At 62.6% G+C, this 18,715-nt stretch overlaps 1 protein-coding gene across 1 annotated transcript in view; it reads right to left on the minus strand.

The window, feature by feature from the left end:
- The window catches only part of Sorcs2 (sortilin related VPS10 domain containing receptor 2), a 226,106-nt gene that overhangs the window by 24,069 nt on the left and 183,322 nt on the right, over positions 1-18,715 (minus strand). The window contains exons 7-12 of the mRNA XM_070021615.1: positions 16,898-17,010; positions 16,201-16,290; positions 12,698-12,877; positions 6,827-6,973; positions 3,142-3,244; positions 1,494-1,570 (exon numbers count right to left, since the gene is read on the minus strand). Of these exons, the coding sequence (XP_069877716.1) occupies positions 1,494-1,570; positions 3,142-3,244; positions 6,827-6,973; positions 12,698-12,877; positions 16,201-16,290; positions 16,898-17,010 (710 nt within the window). The remainder of the gene's footprint in view (positions 1-1,493; positions 1,571-3,141; positions 3,245-6,826; positions 6,974-12,697; positions 12,878-16,200; positions 16,291-16,897; positions 17,011-18,715) is intronic.

Here is an 18,715-nt window from a genome sequence, read left to right on the forward strand (position 1 = left end):
CCCAGGGGCTGGGCAGCTGGCTTTGGGAAGCTGGGGCAGAAGGGCAGAGCTCCGGAGCCTGGCCTCTTCTGGATGGCCCTGGTGTGCTGAGCCTCAGGTCCCCGTGACAGGACTCTCAAGCTTGCTCTGCCCCCTCCTCCACACAGGACAAGTGACAGGGCCTGGATGGCCTCTGCCCACAGAAGGGTATCACCAAGCCACATCCGGGGATCCCGGAGAGGGAGCTGGGCTTTTGAGGCCACAACCCCGTGCCTCAGTGGGTCACCGGGCAGCGGGAGAGGAGCCCCACACCCTGCTTCTGGGCAGCTTCTCCCTGCCTGTCTCTTCCCTCCCAAGGCCCCCAAACCCCCTGGAGGTTCACATTTGCCATTCTGACTCTGCAGGGAGCCCTTGCTGCTCACGGTCCTGTGGGCTTAATGAGGCCCGCTCTGTCCCGGGCCACTCCTGTTCGGTGCCACCCGCTAGCACATCGCCACACATCCCAGTGCTTTTAGCTACTCTGTCATCGGCCTGGATATCTGCTCTTCCACTTCCTCCTCCTCTGGGTAGACGCACAAAGACCCAGCATGGACCCCTCTGCCTGCCCCGATGTGCACCTGTGCGTGCCGCGTCCTCCGGCCCCTCCACCCCATCCTGCCCATCGCCGGGCAGGGAGTGGAAAGGCCGGGCCCCAGCCTTGCAGTGTGCCAACTGCTCCTCCAGCATCACCCCAGCAAGTTGCTCTGTGCACGTGGCCACCAGTGCACTTCATGATGGGTCCCTAAAAGTGAGCGTCTGCCCCCGTCCCTGGCTGCGTCTTCTGGCTGGGGCTCAGGGTTGATGGACAGACACGGCCTGGCATACTTCAGATGTGCTTCACCACGCACAGTGAAGAGGAATGCTATGGTGAAATACACCTTTTGCCCTTTTCCAAGTTCCTTGCACACTGTTAGGAAACTCAGACCTCCACTGCGGCGGCCGTGCGCGCAGTGTGTTCGGCATTAGCCTGTGCGCACTGGACACACGCATGCGTGCGGGAGAGGCTGGCCTGGAACAGATGACCGGACCCTTCTCCCAGCACGCAAGAGCCATGCCAGGCCTCAACACGCCATCAGGCCAACACCTGAACATCTCCCAGCATCTGGGGCAGGCTCAGCATGACCCCCAGCCTCCTCTGCCCTGTGTCCTTCTCCACTGTCCACCCATCCGCACCTGTGGGGACCAGAGGTCACCCCGGCCCCACTCTCTGGCTCTTGGGCCTCCTCCACCTCTGTGCCTTCCCTTGTCCCTTTCCTCGGGTGCCCTGGTGGCATGTCTGACCACAAAGCATGCCTTGGATCTGCAGTGCCCACCTGGCAGAGCCCTAGCTGCTAGGGGCCCCTGGTTGGCCATTGGGGCTGGCAGGAAGGTAGGCCCCGCCCCTGTGAGTGGAGGGGCTGACGGCCCGGATGCAGTTCCTGGAGCCCTGGTGGGTTGGGGGCGCAGCAGGGCCCAGGCCCCTCCCACCCCCTTACCTGCCGCCAGGTGCGCCCACAGTCTGACGTGATGTACATTTCCTCTTTGTACTCCACCAGCTGTGAGCCCAGGTTACCTGGACCAAAGGAAAGGGGGGCAGCCGCGTTCTTGGAGGGAGCTACCTTCTCCCTCCCCACCTTCACCGTGGGCAGAGTGAGGGGCCCTGTCTCCTGGGTCTGTATTTCCACGGCCAGAGCACGGCCTCCTCTTCTAACAGGGGCCTGCTGTAGCTGCTGGGCACAGTAAAGGCCAGCCCTTCCCAGGGAGCCAGACCCAGGGTCCAGCTGTGGCTCAGGTTTAGAGGGAACTTGAGCCTTCACAGCTGCCTGGAAGAACACTCTGACAGGTCACAAGACAGGACAGTCACAGCCACCTTGGGAGCTGGTCTGGCCTGCCTGCTACAGTGCCCATCCACCATTCCATCCAGCTATCCACAGTCTATCCATCCTTTCATCTACCAATCCATCCATCCATCCACCATCCATCCATCCACCATCCATCCATCCATCTATCCACCAATCCATCCATCCACCCACCAATCTATCCATCCATCTATCCACTAATGCATCCATCCACCATCCATCCATCCATCCATCCACCTAATATATCTATCCATCCATCATCCATCCATCCATCCACCCACCAATCCATCCATCCATCCATCATCCAGCCATCTATCCACCAATCCATCCATCCACCCACCAATCCATCCATCCACCAATCCATCTATCCATCCATCCATCTATCCATCATTCATCCATCCACTCACCAATCTATCCATCCTTTTATTCACCAATCTATCCATCCACCAATCCATCCACTCGCTACCCACTCATTCATCATCCATGCATTTGCCTACCAATCATCATTCATCCACCAACCCATACATCTCCCAATCCACTCATCCACCAATCCATCCATCACCCATCCATCTATCCATCCTTTCACCATTTCATCCATCCATCATCCATCCACCAATCCATCCATCCAGCCATCATCCATTCATCCATCTATCCACCAATCTATCCATCCGTTCATCATCCATCCATCCACCAATCCATCAGTTACCCATCCATCTACCCACCAATCCATCCATCCACCAATCCATCTATCCATCCATCCATGTATCCACTCACCATCTATCCATCACCCATCTATCTATCCACCAACACATCCTTCCCACCCATTCCCTCATTCCCTTCCTACCTCCCATCTTCCCTTCCTTTACTCTTTATTTCTTCCCTCCCTCCTTTCCTACCTCCCATCTTTCCTTCCTTTACTTTTTATTTCTTCCCTCCTTCCCTTCCTACCTCTTATCTTTCCTTCCTTTACTCTTTCTTCTCTCCCGTTCTGTGTTCTTCTTCCCTCCCCTCCACCATTCATGACTCCATTATCATCATCTACCTATCCATCCCTCCATCATCGATCGATTCATCCATCATCCATCCATCCACCCTTCCACCCTTCCACTCAGCCATCACGTGCCTCCATCATACATTCACTGTATTTTCTTCTTCAGAATGTTCCAGAAGAGCTGAGGCTCATGGAAAGCCTGTGGTATGGCCCCTGCCAAACACATCATAGTCCCAAGTCCCTGGTGCTACTGGTCTTCAGCCTGGAGGGAGCTCCTGCAGGGTGAGCACCCACCTGCACCCATGATGAGGCCGGGGGCGGTGTCCTTGGTGTGCACAGTGCCTGACACATAGGGGCTGTCTGCCCAGCGCAGGTGCAGGTGCAGGTGGCACTCCGGCTGTGGGGGAGGGAAGGAAGTGTGGTTAGCACGTGGCAGGAATGGCCTTGGGAGATCAGATCCACCTCCGGGGTTCCAGGGCTGTGTTACAGCAGTGGAGGAAGGGTGGGAAGTGGGTGCTGGGGCTGACCGTGGCTTGAAGGGTGGCAAGGATGGGCGTGGCCCCAGCAGATACTCTTGGGCATCCTGGGGCGGTGGGAGTGGCGTGGGGGCCAGCAAGGCACCCCAGGCTAGGCCAGTTCTCTAGAACAGAGACCCCCCTGCATCTGGGGGGAGGGCCTCCATCTCTAGGGAGCTTCCTATGGCCTGGGTCTCCACAAGGGGGACTTCTTACTATGGCCCCCACATGTAGGGGTGAGCCAAGGTATGTGATTGCTAGAACCTACAAAGCTCACACTAACTCCATCCACATCTGTCCATGTACTCATCTATCCATCTTCTCATGAACCTATCCCTTCATCTACACACCTGCTAATCCATCCACCCACCCATCCATGCATCCATCCATGCATGTATCTGTCTGTCCATGCATCCATCCACTAACCTACCTACTCATCCATCTGTCATCTTCCATCTATCCATCCATGAGTCCATCCATGAGCCTACCTACTCATCTATTTACTCATCTATACATCCATCTATCCATCCACAAATCCATCCATCCATCCATCCACCAATCTATCCATCCATCCATCCATCCATCTATCCATGCATCCACCTACTCGTGTACCCATTCATTCATCTATCTGTCAACTTACTAACCCATTTATTCATCTACCCATGCATTCACCTCATGTATCCATTCATTTATCTATCTGTCAACTTACTTATCCATCCATCCATCCGTCCGTCCGTCTGTCCATCCATCCATCCATCCATCCATCCATCCATCTATCCACCCAGGACTTTATTAAAGGGGGCCGGAGTATAGCTCAGTGGTAGAGCACTTCCCTACTATGTATGAGGCCCTGGATTCTATTCGCAGAGCTACAGAGGACAGAGAAAGGCCTTTGCTCAGTTGCACCTACGTGGGGGCCTTGGATGTGTCCAGCAGTCCCTGTTGAAGTAAAGTTGGTTGCCCATGAGCCACTACCTCTCTTTCAGGGAGGAGAAAGCCCCAAGGACTGGCTCTGGAGGCCCCACCAGCAGACTGGACCCTTTGAGGAGAGGCCCTGAGGGAGGCCCCCTGTCTGCAGGAGTGGCCTGACCCGCTCTGGTGGGAGCTCTGACCAGAAGGTGGTATGGTGGGATGTGGTGGAGGCTCCATGCAGTGGGCGTCTGGATGCCGTGTGTATGGCACAGCCCTGTTTGGTGGCCTGACTCCCCTGGAGGGCCAGGGGCGGCCTGCAGTACCAAGACCATGGCTGGTCTCTTCGCCTGCTCCTGGCAGGCCAGGCTCCCCCTGGGTGGAGATGGAGGGGTGTCTGAGGCTGCCTGGGTGAGGGGGAGACGCGAGGGCTGGAGACGCATGGGCTGCAGCTGCCCAGGCAGAGGAACTCGGGCATCTGTCGGCTCGGCGGGTGGTGGGGCATCCGGTGAGCCCCACGCAGCCCTGGGCTTCCCTTCCCTGCACGTTCCCCACACAGGGCTGGTGGGCGTCTATAGCAGTGTCTGGCTCCTCTCCCCAAGGGTGAAGGTCGGAGGGGCTCACCCCGGCCACCCGGACCCCACCTCTTCACCCCGTCTTCACCTCTCCCAGAGATCTCCACAGGCAGCAGAGTGTGTGGGTTTCTATGCTGAATCTTGGATGCTAGAAAGCATTTTCCATGGGAGATTCATCATGCTAGAACACTCACGGAGCACTGGACTGTGGAAATGACCCCATTTCACTGTTGCTGGAAAGAGCTGTCCCCCACAGTGCCAGCCAGGGATGCCGGGGGAAGATTCTTGATCCAAGAACAAGAGAAAACCCAGGCCAGCCCCGGGGCCCAGGGACAACTGCAGGGCGTGAGCTGTGAGCTGGTCGGGCGGGGCTGATGGCCGTCCCGCCTGGGCTGTGACAGTCCACCGCGTCGCCCCGAACACATTCGCAATTATTCTGGCGTGAGCAGGAGCCCTCGGTGAGGAACAAGCCCTCTGTGCAGTTTGTCCTCCATGCCCCAGGAGTGGGCAGCTGGCCTGTCCATTCATTTTCCTGCTCTGTGAGTGTGTGCATGCTCTGGCCTGTGTGTGCACACCCCTGTGTGTGACGGTAGTGGGGCTTGAACTCGTGGCCTTGAACTCTCATTTGTTTTTGTTTTTTTTTCACTCAAGGCTGGCACTCTACCACTGAGCCACGTCTGCCATGTCCAGCTTTGGGTGGGTAATCGGAGGTGAGAGTCTCATGGACTTTCCTGCCCAGGCTGGCTTCACACTCTGATCCTCAGACCTTAGTGCCTGGCAGGAATTCTCCTGCTCTTGGACGCACCCCGGGCCGTGCAGGCAGGAAGCGCTGGAGTTTGCAGCTGAGACTCCAGTGGGTGTCCGTGGTGGTCCACGGGCTCATGGGGTAGTTCATTCTCCACGTCCTCCACGCTCCCTGGGGCGCTCTGTGCGCTGCCCGGGCGCCACGCTCCTGGCTTTGCTCCTCTGATTAGTTTAAGGCTGGGACATAAATCTCACAAAGGTTACCTCTTCACTGAGCTGCGTAATCACAGACAAGAAGCTATTCTTTGCAAAAATTTGCTTTGACAGATTAATGTGGCTTAACTTTCCTGATAATGATACAAAAACTAGCCCTTTCACAGAAAATCTGGTCCCGGGTGGCATTTTGAAATCGGCAGGTGACTGAGTCTCCAGGCGGGCGGGTAAACATCGGGGCCTGCCATCTCCACAGGCCGGTCCCGTGCAGAGCTGAGCGTGGCAGGGGTGAGGGGTGGGGGCACAGCCGGGGCTCAGAGAGCGAGCTGGGCCCTGCTGCCCTAAAGCCAGCTGCAAGCCGGCTGTCAGGGCCAGCCAGAGCCTGGTGTGGATGAGGGAGGGACCAGTCCTGACGTGGTGGTTTTGGCATCAGAGAAGCCCAGATTGTGGCCGGCAGGGGTGTGGTGCTGGGCAGGTTCACATCAACTCAGGGACTCCTGTCCTGTTCATTCTGTATGTGAGCAGCTAGGCCTGGGTCTGGCCAGTGTGTGTGTGTGCGCGCGTGCGTGTGTGTGCGTGTATGCACACACCTACACACACTGCTCACACCCCCATATACCATGTGCGCACACACACATACCCTACACACCACACATACACACACCATGCACACACACAGGCTGGTGTGTATTTGTTGGAGAACACTGGGGTTGGAGGGGAGCAGGAGGAACCAACAGAGCCGAGGCCCACCTGCTGGGGTGGGTGCTCCCACACATGGAGCGACTGCAGCCACGGCCGCTGCCAAGCACCGAGCTGAGAAGGCTCCCGCTGTGCGGCCCGGCTGAGCACACAGCAGCCGGGCTTGCCATGGCCGGGACCCGCTTTCCTGCCCCCTCTGGTCCCCTCCACCCGCTCTGCGGCCCGGGCTGCCCTGGGTCCTGCAGGAGTCCAGCGGTCGTCCCGGGCAGTGTCCGGGGGTGGCCCCCCAGGGCTGGCGCTGTGCGGCGGGGGCAGGGCACCTACCGGCTGGCAGTTGGTGGGTCTCCCGTTCATGTCGGTGCTGGGCGGCCTCAGGTAGTCCCAGTCTCGGCCCTTGTTGTAGGTGATGAGCGTGGTCACCTTGCCCTCAACCTTCTGGTTTGCCAGGAAGACTCCTTTCACCCCTCGGACCTGTGACCAGCACAAGGAGGGCAGAGCGGCCTGAGTGACCCGAGGCCCGCGTCCCTCCTCCCCGCGCCACCCCACGCCCCACTGCCCGGCCTCCCCTCCCCACAGGCCCACACGTGGACTCAGGGCAGCGGACGGAGGCCCGGGTATGGCCTTCCACAGGAGCCTGGACCTCTGTGCAGCCGGCTCCGCCATCCCAGGGCCCGGCCGTCCGATGAGGAGAAAGCCCTCCTCCCCGCTGCCTCCCTGGCCTCTGCTGCCAGTGGTGGCTCAGCTCCTCCCCGCGTGCGGCCCGGGCTTCCCACGGGAGCCTCTCAGCTCACTTCCCACGGGAAACCCCCAAGGACAGGGACGGGCCGCTCACCCAGCCTGCCCTGGCCAGGGCCCCCACTGCCTTCAGGGCTCGCTTTCTCCAGGAAGGGCCGAGGCCCGAGGGACGCGTACAGCCCGAGGCCCTCTTCTGCACGCTGTGTTTCGCAGAGGACCCAGACCCGCGTGCCCTGAAGCCACCGTGAGGCCGACAGGCACAGGACGGGCCCCTCCCCTCCCCATCCCCGGGGAGACGCTGTGTCTGTCCCTCTGAACACAGCATGGCATGGCTTCTTCCAAAACGCCTCAGGAAACCGGGCACACAGGGTTGTGCGGTCACGCAAAACTTCCTAGCTGAAGATGACAGACGGTAAAGCTCAGAGAAACGCTGCCAAGTTATGAGCACTCCTGTGGAGGGCACTGGGATGAACGTGCACCTCCCGCTCGAGTCTCACAGCCCGTGATGTCTGTCCCACTGTACAGGACTGCAAGGACAAGAGGCAGACGGCAGACCAGTGATGTGCTGGCCGAGAGGAGGGTGGATGGACAGACAGACGGATAGGTGGGTAGATGGGTGGGTGGGTGAATGAATGGGCTGAGGGGTGGCTAGATAATAGATTGATACATGTATGTATGTGCGTATCTGTGTATATTTGCATGTGTAGACAGCAGATGGATGAATAGAGGGATGATGGGTAAATGATAGGTAAGCAGATGAGTGGTGGATGGTGGGTAGGTGGATGAATGGGTGAGGAATAAGGTGTCAATAGGGGGTGGGTGGATGGGTGAATAGCTGGGTGGGGAGATGTTTGGATGGAAAGATGAAGAGATAATGGATGGATAATAAATAGTTGAGTTGATAGGTTGATGGGTGGAGGAATGGATGGATGGAGGGATGGATGAGTGGATGGATGGATAGGTAGGTAGGTGGATAGTTGCATGGCTGGATGGAGGGATGGATAGGTGGATGGGTAGATAGGTAGGTAGAGAGTTGGATGGATGGAGGGATGGATGGTGGATGGGTAGGTGGATGGATGGAGGGATGGTGTATTATTTTCCTGTTAATGTGTAACAAAGCCACCATTTTACAGCTCTAGAGGTCAGCAGCATGACCAGGTCTCTGAGTGAACATCAAGGGTCAGAAAGTTTGTGTTCCTCTCTGGAGGTTGTTGGGGAGAATGTATTTCCTTCCTTCTTCCAGCTTCTCGTAGCTGTTTGTGTTCTTTAACTTCTAGACCCTTCCCTTTACCTCTGGGGCTGCGACCCAGCTTTTCCTACCCCCTCACACTTGTCTTCTCTCTGGCCCTCTTCTTCTGCTCCCTCTAGCGCTGCCGGGACCTCCAGAACCCCAGGGGTTCTTCAGACTTCCAGGCAACCTCCCCATCTGCCTGCTGGTGCCCCAGTCCCACCACAGCCATGTCCCCCGCCAGGTGGTGCTGCACACAGACTGGTTCTGTGGTCATTTCTGAGGGGACATCATTCTGCTTAGCACAGTCTCCCCAACCCCCAAAGATGCCCACAAGTACTCCCCTGCCCCGTTCTAAGGTCCCCCACAGCCCCATCTCATGACAGCATTATTTCAGGACCGATCAAGTCCCCTCTACATTTCCTCAGCTCAGAGTTCCACAGCTTACAGCTGAACCGCTCCGAGGGGTCACCTGTGAGCTGTGGAACCAGGGATCAATCGTCTGCTTCCAGGACAGAACGCTGGGCCAGGCGTTCACAGGGGACGCCTTACAGAGCTTGGCGGCAGTGGGAAGCCAGAATGGAGTGCTCCTGAGCCGTTTTTACAACCCAGCCAGGAAGGGGGAGGTCTGGAGACGTGGGGACGGATGCTGTGGACGTGGCCGCCCTCGGTTCTCGTGAAGGGCAGCTGTGTGCTTGTGCGTCCGCTTTCTGCCCACAGAACCTGGGGACCCACTGTCCTTTCCTGTGCCATCCTCTCTCCCCCTCACCGCACACGGGCGGTGCTTTGTGGGCTGAATCTCACGTGCTGAAGCTGTCCTGCGCTACGTTGTGACTTCAGCTGAGATTACTGAGAGGGAAATGCACGCGACCCACAGCTGGAGAGCTTTCTGCGTGACCGCGGGTTCTGAGGGCTGAGTCTCTCTGAGGTTTAAGCAAAGGTGATTTCGTTAGCGCCTCTCCCCCGACAGGGAACATCCTAATTTTAGCATCCTTTGTGATTGGCCAGGCCGGGGCTTTCTGTGCCGCAGTTCTCTCTTCTCTCCTTTCATCTGCGCAGCGGGCAGGGCCCGGGCCACGCTGTCAGCACTGTCCCAGCGCACTGCCATCCGGAGGGCTGGAGCTGCTCCCCGCCACGCAGACACGGAGGGCCTGGCCGTGGCCTGTGGCACGTCCTCGCTTCCCGCCGCCAGCCTCGCCCACGGCAGCCTCTGTGCCCCCGTGCGCTCACCAGCTCTGCCAGGCCGTCCAGCACCGTCCGATCTCGCGTCCGCCAAGTCCAAGATCAACTCCACAGCCACAGGAGTCACACGCAGCAGCGGCTTCCTCCTGGGCCCCACATCTGTCAGCATTCTGCCACGTGTCAGGGACACACACACACACACGCTTGTTCTCTTGTTGTGTAGTCCGACATGCATCCCACTGGCTGGGTGTGCACACGGCTGGGGCACTGGAGGCTCCGTTCCCAGCCTCTTCTATCTTCTAGGCCACTCTGGTTTGTGTCTCCTTCCTCAGCTGAGGCCTGGGTCTCCAGGCTCCCTGGGGCCGGGTCTCCAGGCTCCCTGGGGCCGCTCCGGGGCTCTGATCCACAGGGCAGCTGTGACAGTGACTTCAGACCTGGCTCAGGGACTGGCTTGGACTGTGCACTGGACGCTGTGGGGCCGGCCAAGGTAGGCAGCGCCGGCTGCAGGGCCCCTGCACCATGGATAGGGGCTCTCAGGACACGGAAAGCTCGGTGGACAGAGCCTGCGTGGGTCCGGGTGCACCTCAGTGCTTGTCCCTCTGTTCCTGTGGTGGTCACAGCCTCAGAAGCTACAATCCACATAACAAAGAAAGATCAAATGGACAGAAAGAAGATAACGGGGCCCACGGGTGGGACCCCAGCAAGGCCGGCAGGTGAGAGGACCTGGCGCCAGATAGGAAGGCTGGGCCCCTCAGTGCCTGGTGGGGACGCTGGCCCCCATCTGGGCTGGGGCACACAGTGCACCCCTGGGGTTCACTCCAGCCAGAACGGCGGCCTCTGTCTGGACCGGTCTCCGTGGAAACACCTGGCCATGAGCCACGGCCACCTCTCATGTCCCAGGGAACACAGGAGAGTCTTCTGTGGACTGGGTCCACCCACGTGGCAGTGTGGTTGTAGCCGTGAGCGGCGTGTGCTGGGAACACTACCACACATGGGTGTCTTGGAGCCTTCCACATTTCCACTCTCGGAGGCCGGTCCCCGCCCGGCGTCCCCGCTCCCGCCGTCCACTGACACCACTCCACCATGGCTCTGCCCCTCGGTGGCTGCTCCCCTCCCGTCTCAGGTCAGGACGCTTGCTGCGGGCGCTGGGCTCCCTGAGTGCCCGCCGGCCCTGCCTGTCGCCCTTTTCCACACCAGCTCCCCCACGGGGTCTGGGTAGGAGGGTGTGTGCGTTAGGCCCAGGCGTGCCCGCGGTGTGGTGCGTGTGTCACAGAGAGCTGTGGGCAGAGCAGAGCGGGCACCGTCGCCACCCCGGCCCCCAGGCCTCGGCGTCCCCCGCCCACTGTGCTCTCCCTCGAGCCGCAGCCGCAGCTTGTGAGGAGCCGGCACCTGTGCCTGCCAGGTCACCCCCTGTCCACGGGGCCTCCGCAGACACGGGCCCGGTGGGGGGCGGGGGGAGGTGAGAGGCCTCGCCATCCAGCACCTGTGACCAAGCCCGCACAGGGTGGCGCTGTGGGCACTGCACTGGCCCAGGGCTTTCCAAGCGGGCAGAGGGCAAGACTGGAGGCGAGCGACAGACAGGCGGTCGAGACGCGGCCAAGCCGGGAGCCGGCTGGCTGGCTCTGCTTTCCCGGCTTGGCCGGTCCGTCTGAGGGGCCTTTGCCTTCGTCTCCTCACCTGCCTACGCCCAGGCTATTTCTCCCATCCTGGCTGCCGTGTGAGCCACAGCAAAGAGAGGGCGAGGGTGCCCGGCAACCAGGCACGGCAGGCGTTCGGCGGGTGTGGAATGAACCCTGTGGCTGTTCAGGGCACAAGCCGGGGGTACTGTGCCCGGAGGAGCTCAGGGTGGCTAATGTAAGAACCACTTCTGCTGGGTACCGGTGGTCCCCGCCTGTCATCCTAGCTACTCGGGAGGCTGAGATCTGAGGATCGCAGTTCAAAGCCAGCCTGGGCAGGAAAGTCTGTGAGACTCATCTCCAATGAACCACCAGAAACCCGGAAGTGGCGCTGTAGCTCAAGTGGTAGAGCGCTCGCCTTGAGCTGAAGAGCTGAGGGACAGCACCCAGGCCCTGCGTTCACGCCGCATGACCGACCAAAAAAAAACCTATGTCTGCAAAAGTGACCCCCAGAAACACTGCCTCTTCGCATCACAGCAGCGTGCGGCCCCACAGTTCATGCCAGAAGAGAGGTTCTCCCTCGGAAGTCGTCCGCCTCACCTGCCCTGGCCCACAAAGCTAAGGGTTAGTCCCTCTGCAGGGGGCGGAGTGGAGGGCGGGGCAAGGCAGGAAGGGGCGGGGCTTTGGAGGGTGGGGCGGGGCAAGGCAGGAAGGGGCGGGGCTTTGGAGGGTGGGGTGGAGCGGAGGGTGGGGCAGGAGAGGATGGGGCGGAGCAGAGGGCGGAGCAAGGCATGATGGGCGGGGCTTTGGAGTGTGGGGTGGGGCAAGGCAGGAAGGGGAGGGGCTTTGGAGTGTGGGGCGGGGCAAGGCAGGAAGGGGCGGGGCTTTGGAGGGTGGGGCGGAGTGGAGGGTGGGGCAGGACAGGATGGGCAGGGCTTTTGGAGCATGGGGCGGAGCAGAGGGCGGGGCAGGACAGGATGGGGCGGGGTTTGGGTATGGGGCGGAGCGGAGGGCGGGGCAAGGCAGGATGGGCGGGGCTTTGGAGCGTGGGGCGGGGCAAGGCAGGAAGGGGCGGGGCTTTGGAGGGTGGGGCGGAGCGGAGGGTGGGGCAGGAGAGGATGGGGCGGAGCAGAGGGCGGAGCAAGGCAGGATGGGCGGGGCTTTGGAGCGTGGGGCGGGGCAAGGCATGATGGGCGGGGCTTTGGAGTGTGGGGTGGGGCAAGGCAGGAAGGGGCGGGGCTTTGGAGGGTGGGGCGGAGTGGAGGGTGGGGCAGGACAGGATGGGGCGGAGCAGAGGGCGGGGCAAGGCAGGATGGGCGGGGCTTTGGAGCGTGGGGCTGGGCGGAGGGCGGGCAGGACAGGATGGGGCGGGGTTCGGTGTGGGGAGGGGCGGAGGGCAGGGCGGGGCTTGGGGCGGGGCCGCGGCGTGCGCACCTCCAGGATGTCGATGACCACGCTCTCCTCGGCCTGCCGCGAGCTGCGCACGTGCTCCAGCACCAGGGAGTAGTGCACGCCGCGCGGGTCCGACTGGTACAGGTTGTAGGTGTCGGCCTGGTTCCACTCCTGCACCGCCACGAACACCTGGTTCTCGTCCGTGCTGATGATCTGCAGGTCCTGCGGGGAGGGGGGCGTCAGGGGCCGGCGCAAGGTGCGGCCTCCCCTGAGCGGCCTCTCCTGCGCAGCCGCCTCCTGGAGAGGCCTCCGGGGCGGCCTCCCCCTGGCAGTGCAGCCTCCACTGGGGGTCTCCTCCTGGCAGCTTCCCCCTGGCGTGGCCTTCCCCTGGGCAGCCTCCCCTCGTATGGCCTCCCTCTGGCAGGGCTTCTCCGGGGCGGCCTCCCCTGGCATGGCCTCCCCTGGCAGTGCAGCCTCCACTGGGGGTCTCCTCCTGGCAGCTTCCCCCTGGCGTGGCCTCCCCCTGGCAGCCTCCCCTCGTATGGCCTCCCTCTGGCAGGGCTTCTCCGGGGTGGGCTCCCCTGGTGTGGCCTTCCCTCAGTGTACACAGCCTCCCCCCGGGTGGCCTCCCCCGGAGCAGCCTCTGCTCAGCACATAGGACCCATGGCTGGACACAGGCCCCTCCACTCTGCTCCGCTTTACAGCTCTGCCCAGGGTGGTGCTCATCCCTCTACCCGGCCCTCCCGGCCCTCTCTTGTCCATCGATTCTGCTTGCCAGGGGTTCTGGGGCCCAGGCGGCCACTGGGACTCGGTGGATGCTGAGGTGGACGTGCGTGTGCTCGCTCACCGGGCTCCTGCCCGGGCTGGGCCCTGCCCAGCACCCCAGCGTGCAGAAGGCCAGCCCCCCCACCCACTTCCTCCTCCACCCGTGGCTTCCTGACCTGGTACACAGCTCCCTCCCCTGCCTCGTCCAGGCAGAGGCTCCCAGCCTTGCTCTCCCCCTCTGGGGCCAAGCCAGGTGCATGGGCTCAGTCTCAGCTCCACATTTCATGTCCAGAAAACGTAAAGCATGAGCGTACTCGGAAGAGAAGGAGGCCTGGCAGAGGGTGGAGCCCCTGGCCTCCTCCTTCCTGCCTCTTGCACTCAGGCTTGGGCCACAGGAACTGCTGACCGGGGTCTGAGCAGGCCTGCAGCCGGCCCCGCGGCGGGCACGCTTTGTGTTCCTGGCACTGCCGGTGCAGCCGGGCGGAGGGGACGCGGCAGTCGCGCAGCCCCGGGGCCAGCGCTTCCGAGAGGCCTGGACCTGTGCTGTGTGTTCAGATCTCTTCACAGAGAAGCCGGGCCAGGTTGTGCCGTGTGCACGGTGCACTCCCAGCGCAGAGGCCCCCCAGTCACACAAGCCGGGTCCCCGTCTGCAGGGACGGGCCGGACGCAGCGGTGACAGCCACGGCAGCGTGTGATCAGGAAGGTGACGGGGCACTAGCCGGCTGCGCCCGCCCAAGATGGGGGCTGCACACCACGGGGCCTGCAGGGAGCACCCCATGGGAGCAGGCTGGTCTGCACGCTCGCCGCCCACCCGCCCCTCCCAGACATCCCTGTCGGAGCCACGGCCCGCGGTCACCGCCTGCGGTCACCGCCTGCGGTCACCTCAGCTCGCAGACAGCCGCAGCGGATGGCGGGAAACGAAGCCGCGTCACCCATCACCAGAGGGGCACGGGGCGTGCCTGGTACGGGCAGGACCCCGCGTTTATGGCAGCCAATCCCCCCGGCCCCTGTCAATGCTCACACAGCCGGGTAAGAAACACTTCCCACAACCCAAGAACAAACGCAAACAGTGATTTGGAGCTGTGGCCGCCGCCGACAGGGACCCGCGTTACCATGTAGGAACGCACGTGTCTGGCTCCGCGGCGAACACGATGCACAAACACTGCTTTTAGTGACTGCACGATTTGCCGTCTGTGACCCAGACATGTTCCACCAAGTCCTTCCTGTGAGCGGCTGTGAATCTCTAGCCCCGACGTGCCTCGGCCTGTTTGCTAGTGTGGGTTCTGTGGGGACAGTCGCAGCGCTGGAGGCCGCAGTGGCTCGGAAAGCGTTCTTCCAGGCTGTGGAGTCACTGTCCTGAGAGACGGGGTCAGCTCCCCCCCCCGCCCAGCGGGACGGGGGCTTCCGGTCCCCAGCTGTGCAAGGAGCACAGTGGATGGCCTGTGCAAAACCCTCACTGCCTAGAGAGCTGTGACACACAACACAGCTTCTGCAAAACAGGCAAGCGTTCACCTGCGTTTTCCTGTGTGTGCGCATGTGTGTGTGCACGTGCCTGTGTGCGTATGTGTCTGTGCGCATGTGCGCATGGCTGGTCCCAGGGCATGAACTCAGCCTGGCGCTGTCCCGCTCAGCAAGCCGCAGGGAGGCCCGGCCAGGTCACTGCCTGCGTCCTCCGCATGTAGGAGGCTCAGGAGGGGACGGGCAGAAAGGGGAGGCTTGTGGGGGAGGTCAGTGGGGAGGAGGTCAGTGGGGGAGGTCGGGGGGGTCAGTGGGGGGGTCAGTGAGGGGGAGGTCAGTTGGGGGAGGCCGGCGGGGGGAGGTTGTTGAGGGGAGGAGGGGGGGTTGGTGGGGGGAGGCCGGCGGGGGAGAGGTTCGGGGGGATCTGGGGGGTGCTTTTCTCCAATCCCTCATCTTCATGATGTTACTCAGGCAATGAGGAACAACAAAGGGGAAATGTGGAGGACGGTGTGGGGTGTGGGGTGGAAATCAGCAAGAGTCACAAATTCACCGTAAAACAACCAAATCTGATTAGGAAATGCGGTTAGCCAGTTGTTTGTGGGAGCTGTTGACTGGTTGCATTGAGGAGTCTGAGAAGAGGAGGAGGAGGAGGAGGGGGAAGGGGATGAGGAGGGGAGAGGAGGGGGAGGAGGGTAATGAGGGGGAGGAGGGTAATGAGGGGGAGGAAGAGAGGGAGGAGGAGGGGGAGGAGAAGGGAAGAAAGAGGGAGGGGGGAGGAGGGTAATGAAGGGAAGGAGGGAGGGAAGTGGAGGAGGAGGAGGAGGATAGACACCTGGGTCCCCAGGCCTCAGGAGTCTGAGCCTGCTCAAGGCCAGAGGACGGGGCAGCAGGCTGGGCCCCGCCCACCCCAGTGGGGTGGTGAGGGGAGGTGGGCTCCTCCCACTGGGGTCCCGTGGCCCCCAGGCCGCCTGATGCTGGGAGCCCCTCACTCCCGCACGGCACCGAGTGCTGGCTCCTGAAATAGAAGCATTAGCTCCTCATTTAGGAGCTGAGCCGAGGGGCTCATTTACGAAGCCATCGGCTCCTTCCCTTTCCCTTCATTTTTTTTCTTTTCTTTTCTGTTTTTAAAGAGAAGTTTAACAAAGGCCTCGTGGACGTTTCCACGGGGCTCAGGAGAGGCCTCTAGAACCCCGCCTGGCAGCGCTGGAGCCCTACTGTGCCTGTGGGCCTACTGTGTGCTGACGGACCTGCTGTGTGCCTGGCACTGGCCGTCCCCAAGAGCGCAGACGTGGCGAGACCGGCGGGCGGCTTGGTCACCTTACCTTGGGCAGCGCGTACTTGGGCAGCTTCATTAGGACGAAGGGCCCGCGGCGGTAGGAGACGTAGTAGTTGGTCCGGTTTGTGGATGTAGCCTGGCGGGAGGGAGAGGCTCACAGGAGAGGCTCAGGCCAGCCGGGGCCGCAGGGGCCAGTGCTGCGCGCGGGCCGGGCCTCCCCTCACCGTGGGGCAGCCCTCCTGGGGAAGGACGGCGCATGGGGCAGCTCTGGGGCCTGCATCGGAGCTAGACCCCGAGAGGGGGCTCAAGACCCGGGCTGGCCCAGGAGATGGAGGCTGGGCGGGGTGGCAAGCCCGGCCCCAGGAGGCCCCAGCCTCCTGACCTGCTGCTCCCCTGGGGGCCACATAGCTCCGCCCAGCCTCGGGCTCACGCGTGTGCACTGGGGAGATCAAAAAACACGGCAGGATGTGTAGGGTCAGGCCCGGGGTCGGAGGGCGCGGGGAGGTTAGGACACTGGTGTGCACAGGGCCATTGGAGCAGCGTCCCGGGAGCGGGGAGGGGCCAGGCGGGATGGACCGGCCACAGCCGGGCGGGGGAAGGGCTGCCCGGGGCTGAGCACATGCTCCATGGAGGGGACAGGAAAGCCCCGGCTGGCCCGTGACCCGAGCAGGACCCCGGGGCTGTGGCAGCGGCTGGTCTGGGCCCCGGGAGCCGGGACCCGAGGCCAGGCCACCTCTGCTCACCTTGAAGAAGACGTACTCGTCCTGCACGGTCAGGGAGCCGGCGTCCACCGGGCCTGCGGCTGCGGGTGTCTCCCCAGAGCAGTTGTGGATCACACAGGTGATATACCGGAACCCTGCCGGAGATGCGTGTCACATCCCACGGCAGACCCGGCTGGCCCTGCCATCCATCCCGGACATGGCACTGTCCGGCGCCACCGTGGCTGTGGAGCCCTGGGCTGGCTCTGCCCAGGCCACAGAGCTGGGGCGGGGCTGTGTGGGTCCGGGCAGTGTGGAGAGCAGTCGGGCCTGTGCTGGGCTGGGAAGGGCCACACGGGGGTCCCATCCCAGACCCCAGAGAGGATGTGGGGGGGCATCCAACCCCTCCCTAGGGAGGACCGCCCCACTGTCCCCCAAGTAGCCAGTTTCCCCGGGGTTGGTTTGCTTGGATGGACACGGGTGTGGCCAGACCATTCCCTGGGACTGCCTCACACCCACGCTCACACCCACGCTCACTCCCGAGCTCACACCCACGCTCACTCCCGAGCTCACACCCGCGCTCACTCCCGCGCTCACGTCCGCGCTCACACCCACGCTCACACCCGCGCTCATTCCCGCACTCACTCCCGCGCTCACTCCCGCGCTCACACACACGCTCACACCCGCGCTCACTCCCGCACTCACTCCCGCGCTCACTCCCGCGCTCACACACACGCTCACTCCTGCGCTCACTCCCGCGCTTACACCCACGCTCACACCCGCGTTCACACCCGCGCTCACTCCCGCACTCCCGCACTCACTCTCGCGCTCACTCCCGCGCTCACTCCCGCGCTCACACCCGCGCTCACACCCGCGCTCACTCCCGCGCTCACACCCACGCTCACTCCCGCGCTCACACCCGCGCTCACTCCCACAGTCACACCCGTGCTCACACCCGCGCTCACACCCGCGCTCACTCCCGCGCTCACACCCACGCTCACACCCACGCTCACTCCCGCGCTCACACCCGCGCTCACACCGGCGCTCACTCCTACACTCCCGCACTCCCGCGCTCACTCCCGCGCTCACTCCCGCGCTCACACCCGCGCTCACTCCCACGCTCACACCCGTGCTCACACCCGCGCTCACTCCCGCGCTCACACCCACGCTCACACCTGCGCTCACTCCCGCGCTCACACCCGCGCTCACTCCCGCGCTCACACCCGCGCTCACACCGGCGCTCACTCCTACACTCCCGCACTCCCGCGCTCACTCCCGCGCTCACACCCGCGCTCACTCCCGCGCTCACTCCCGCGCTCACACCCGCGCTCACTCCCGCGCTCACACCCGCGCTCACACCCGCGCTCACTCCCGTGCTCACACCCGCGCTCACACCCGCGCTCACTCCCGCGCTCACTCCCGCGCTCACACCCGCGCTCACTCCCGCGCTCACTCCCGCGCTCACACCCGCGCTCATTCCCACGCTCACTCACTGATTCACTGACCTGCAGGGGGAGCACAGATCTCAGGGGGGCACCGCCCTGCACCCTGCAGGACCGCCCAGAGCCTAGTCTGCGCAGTGACCTCGGTCGGCCACCCTCGTAGCCCCCAGGGGCCATGTGACTGTGGGGTCTGTGGGGGGGGACAGCCTCAGCCTGGCGTGGGGGGCGTGGGGGGTCTGTCACTCCCAGTGATGGCTCTTCACCCAGACCCGAAGGCCAGGGCCTCTTGTTCCTCTGTGCATCCCACAGAGTGGGCCACGGGGGCTGCGCTGTCCATGAAGGGTGATTACGGAGGCTGCGGCCACCTCAGGGCCCTGCGGGGGGCTGTGAGGGCGGTGGGAAGTGCTCTGTGCTCAGGGGC

The sequence above is a fragment of the Dipodomys merriami genome, unplaced genomic scaffold (assembly GCF_024711535.1).
Source record: "Dipodomys merriami isolate MVZ:Mamm:240054 unplaced genomic scaffold, mDipMer1.0.p SCAF_143, whole genome shotgun sequence".
Classification (NCBI taxonomy): Eukaryota; Metazoa; Chordata; class Mammalia; order Rodentia; family Heteromyidae; genus Dipodomys; species Dipodomys merriami.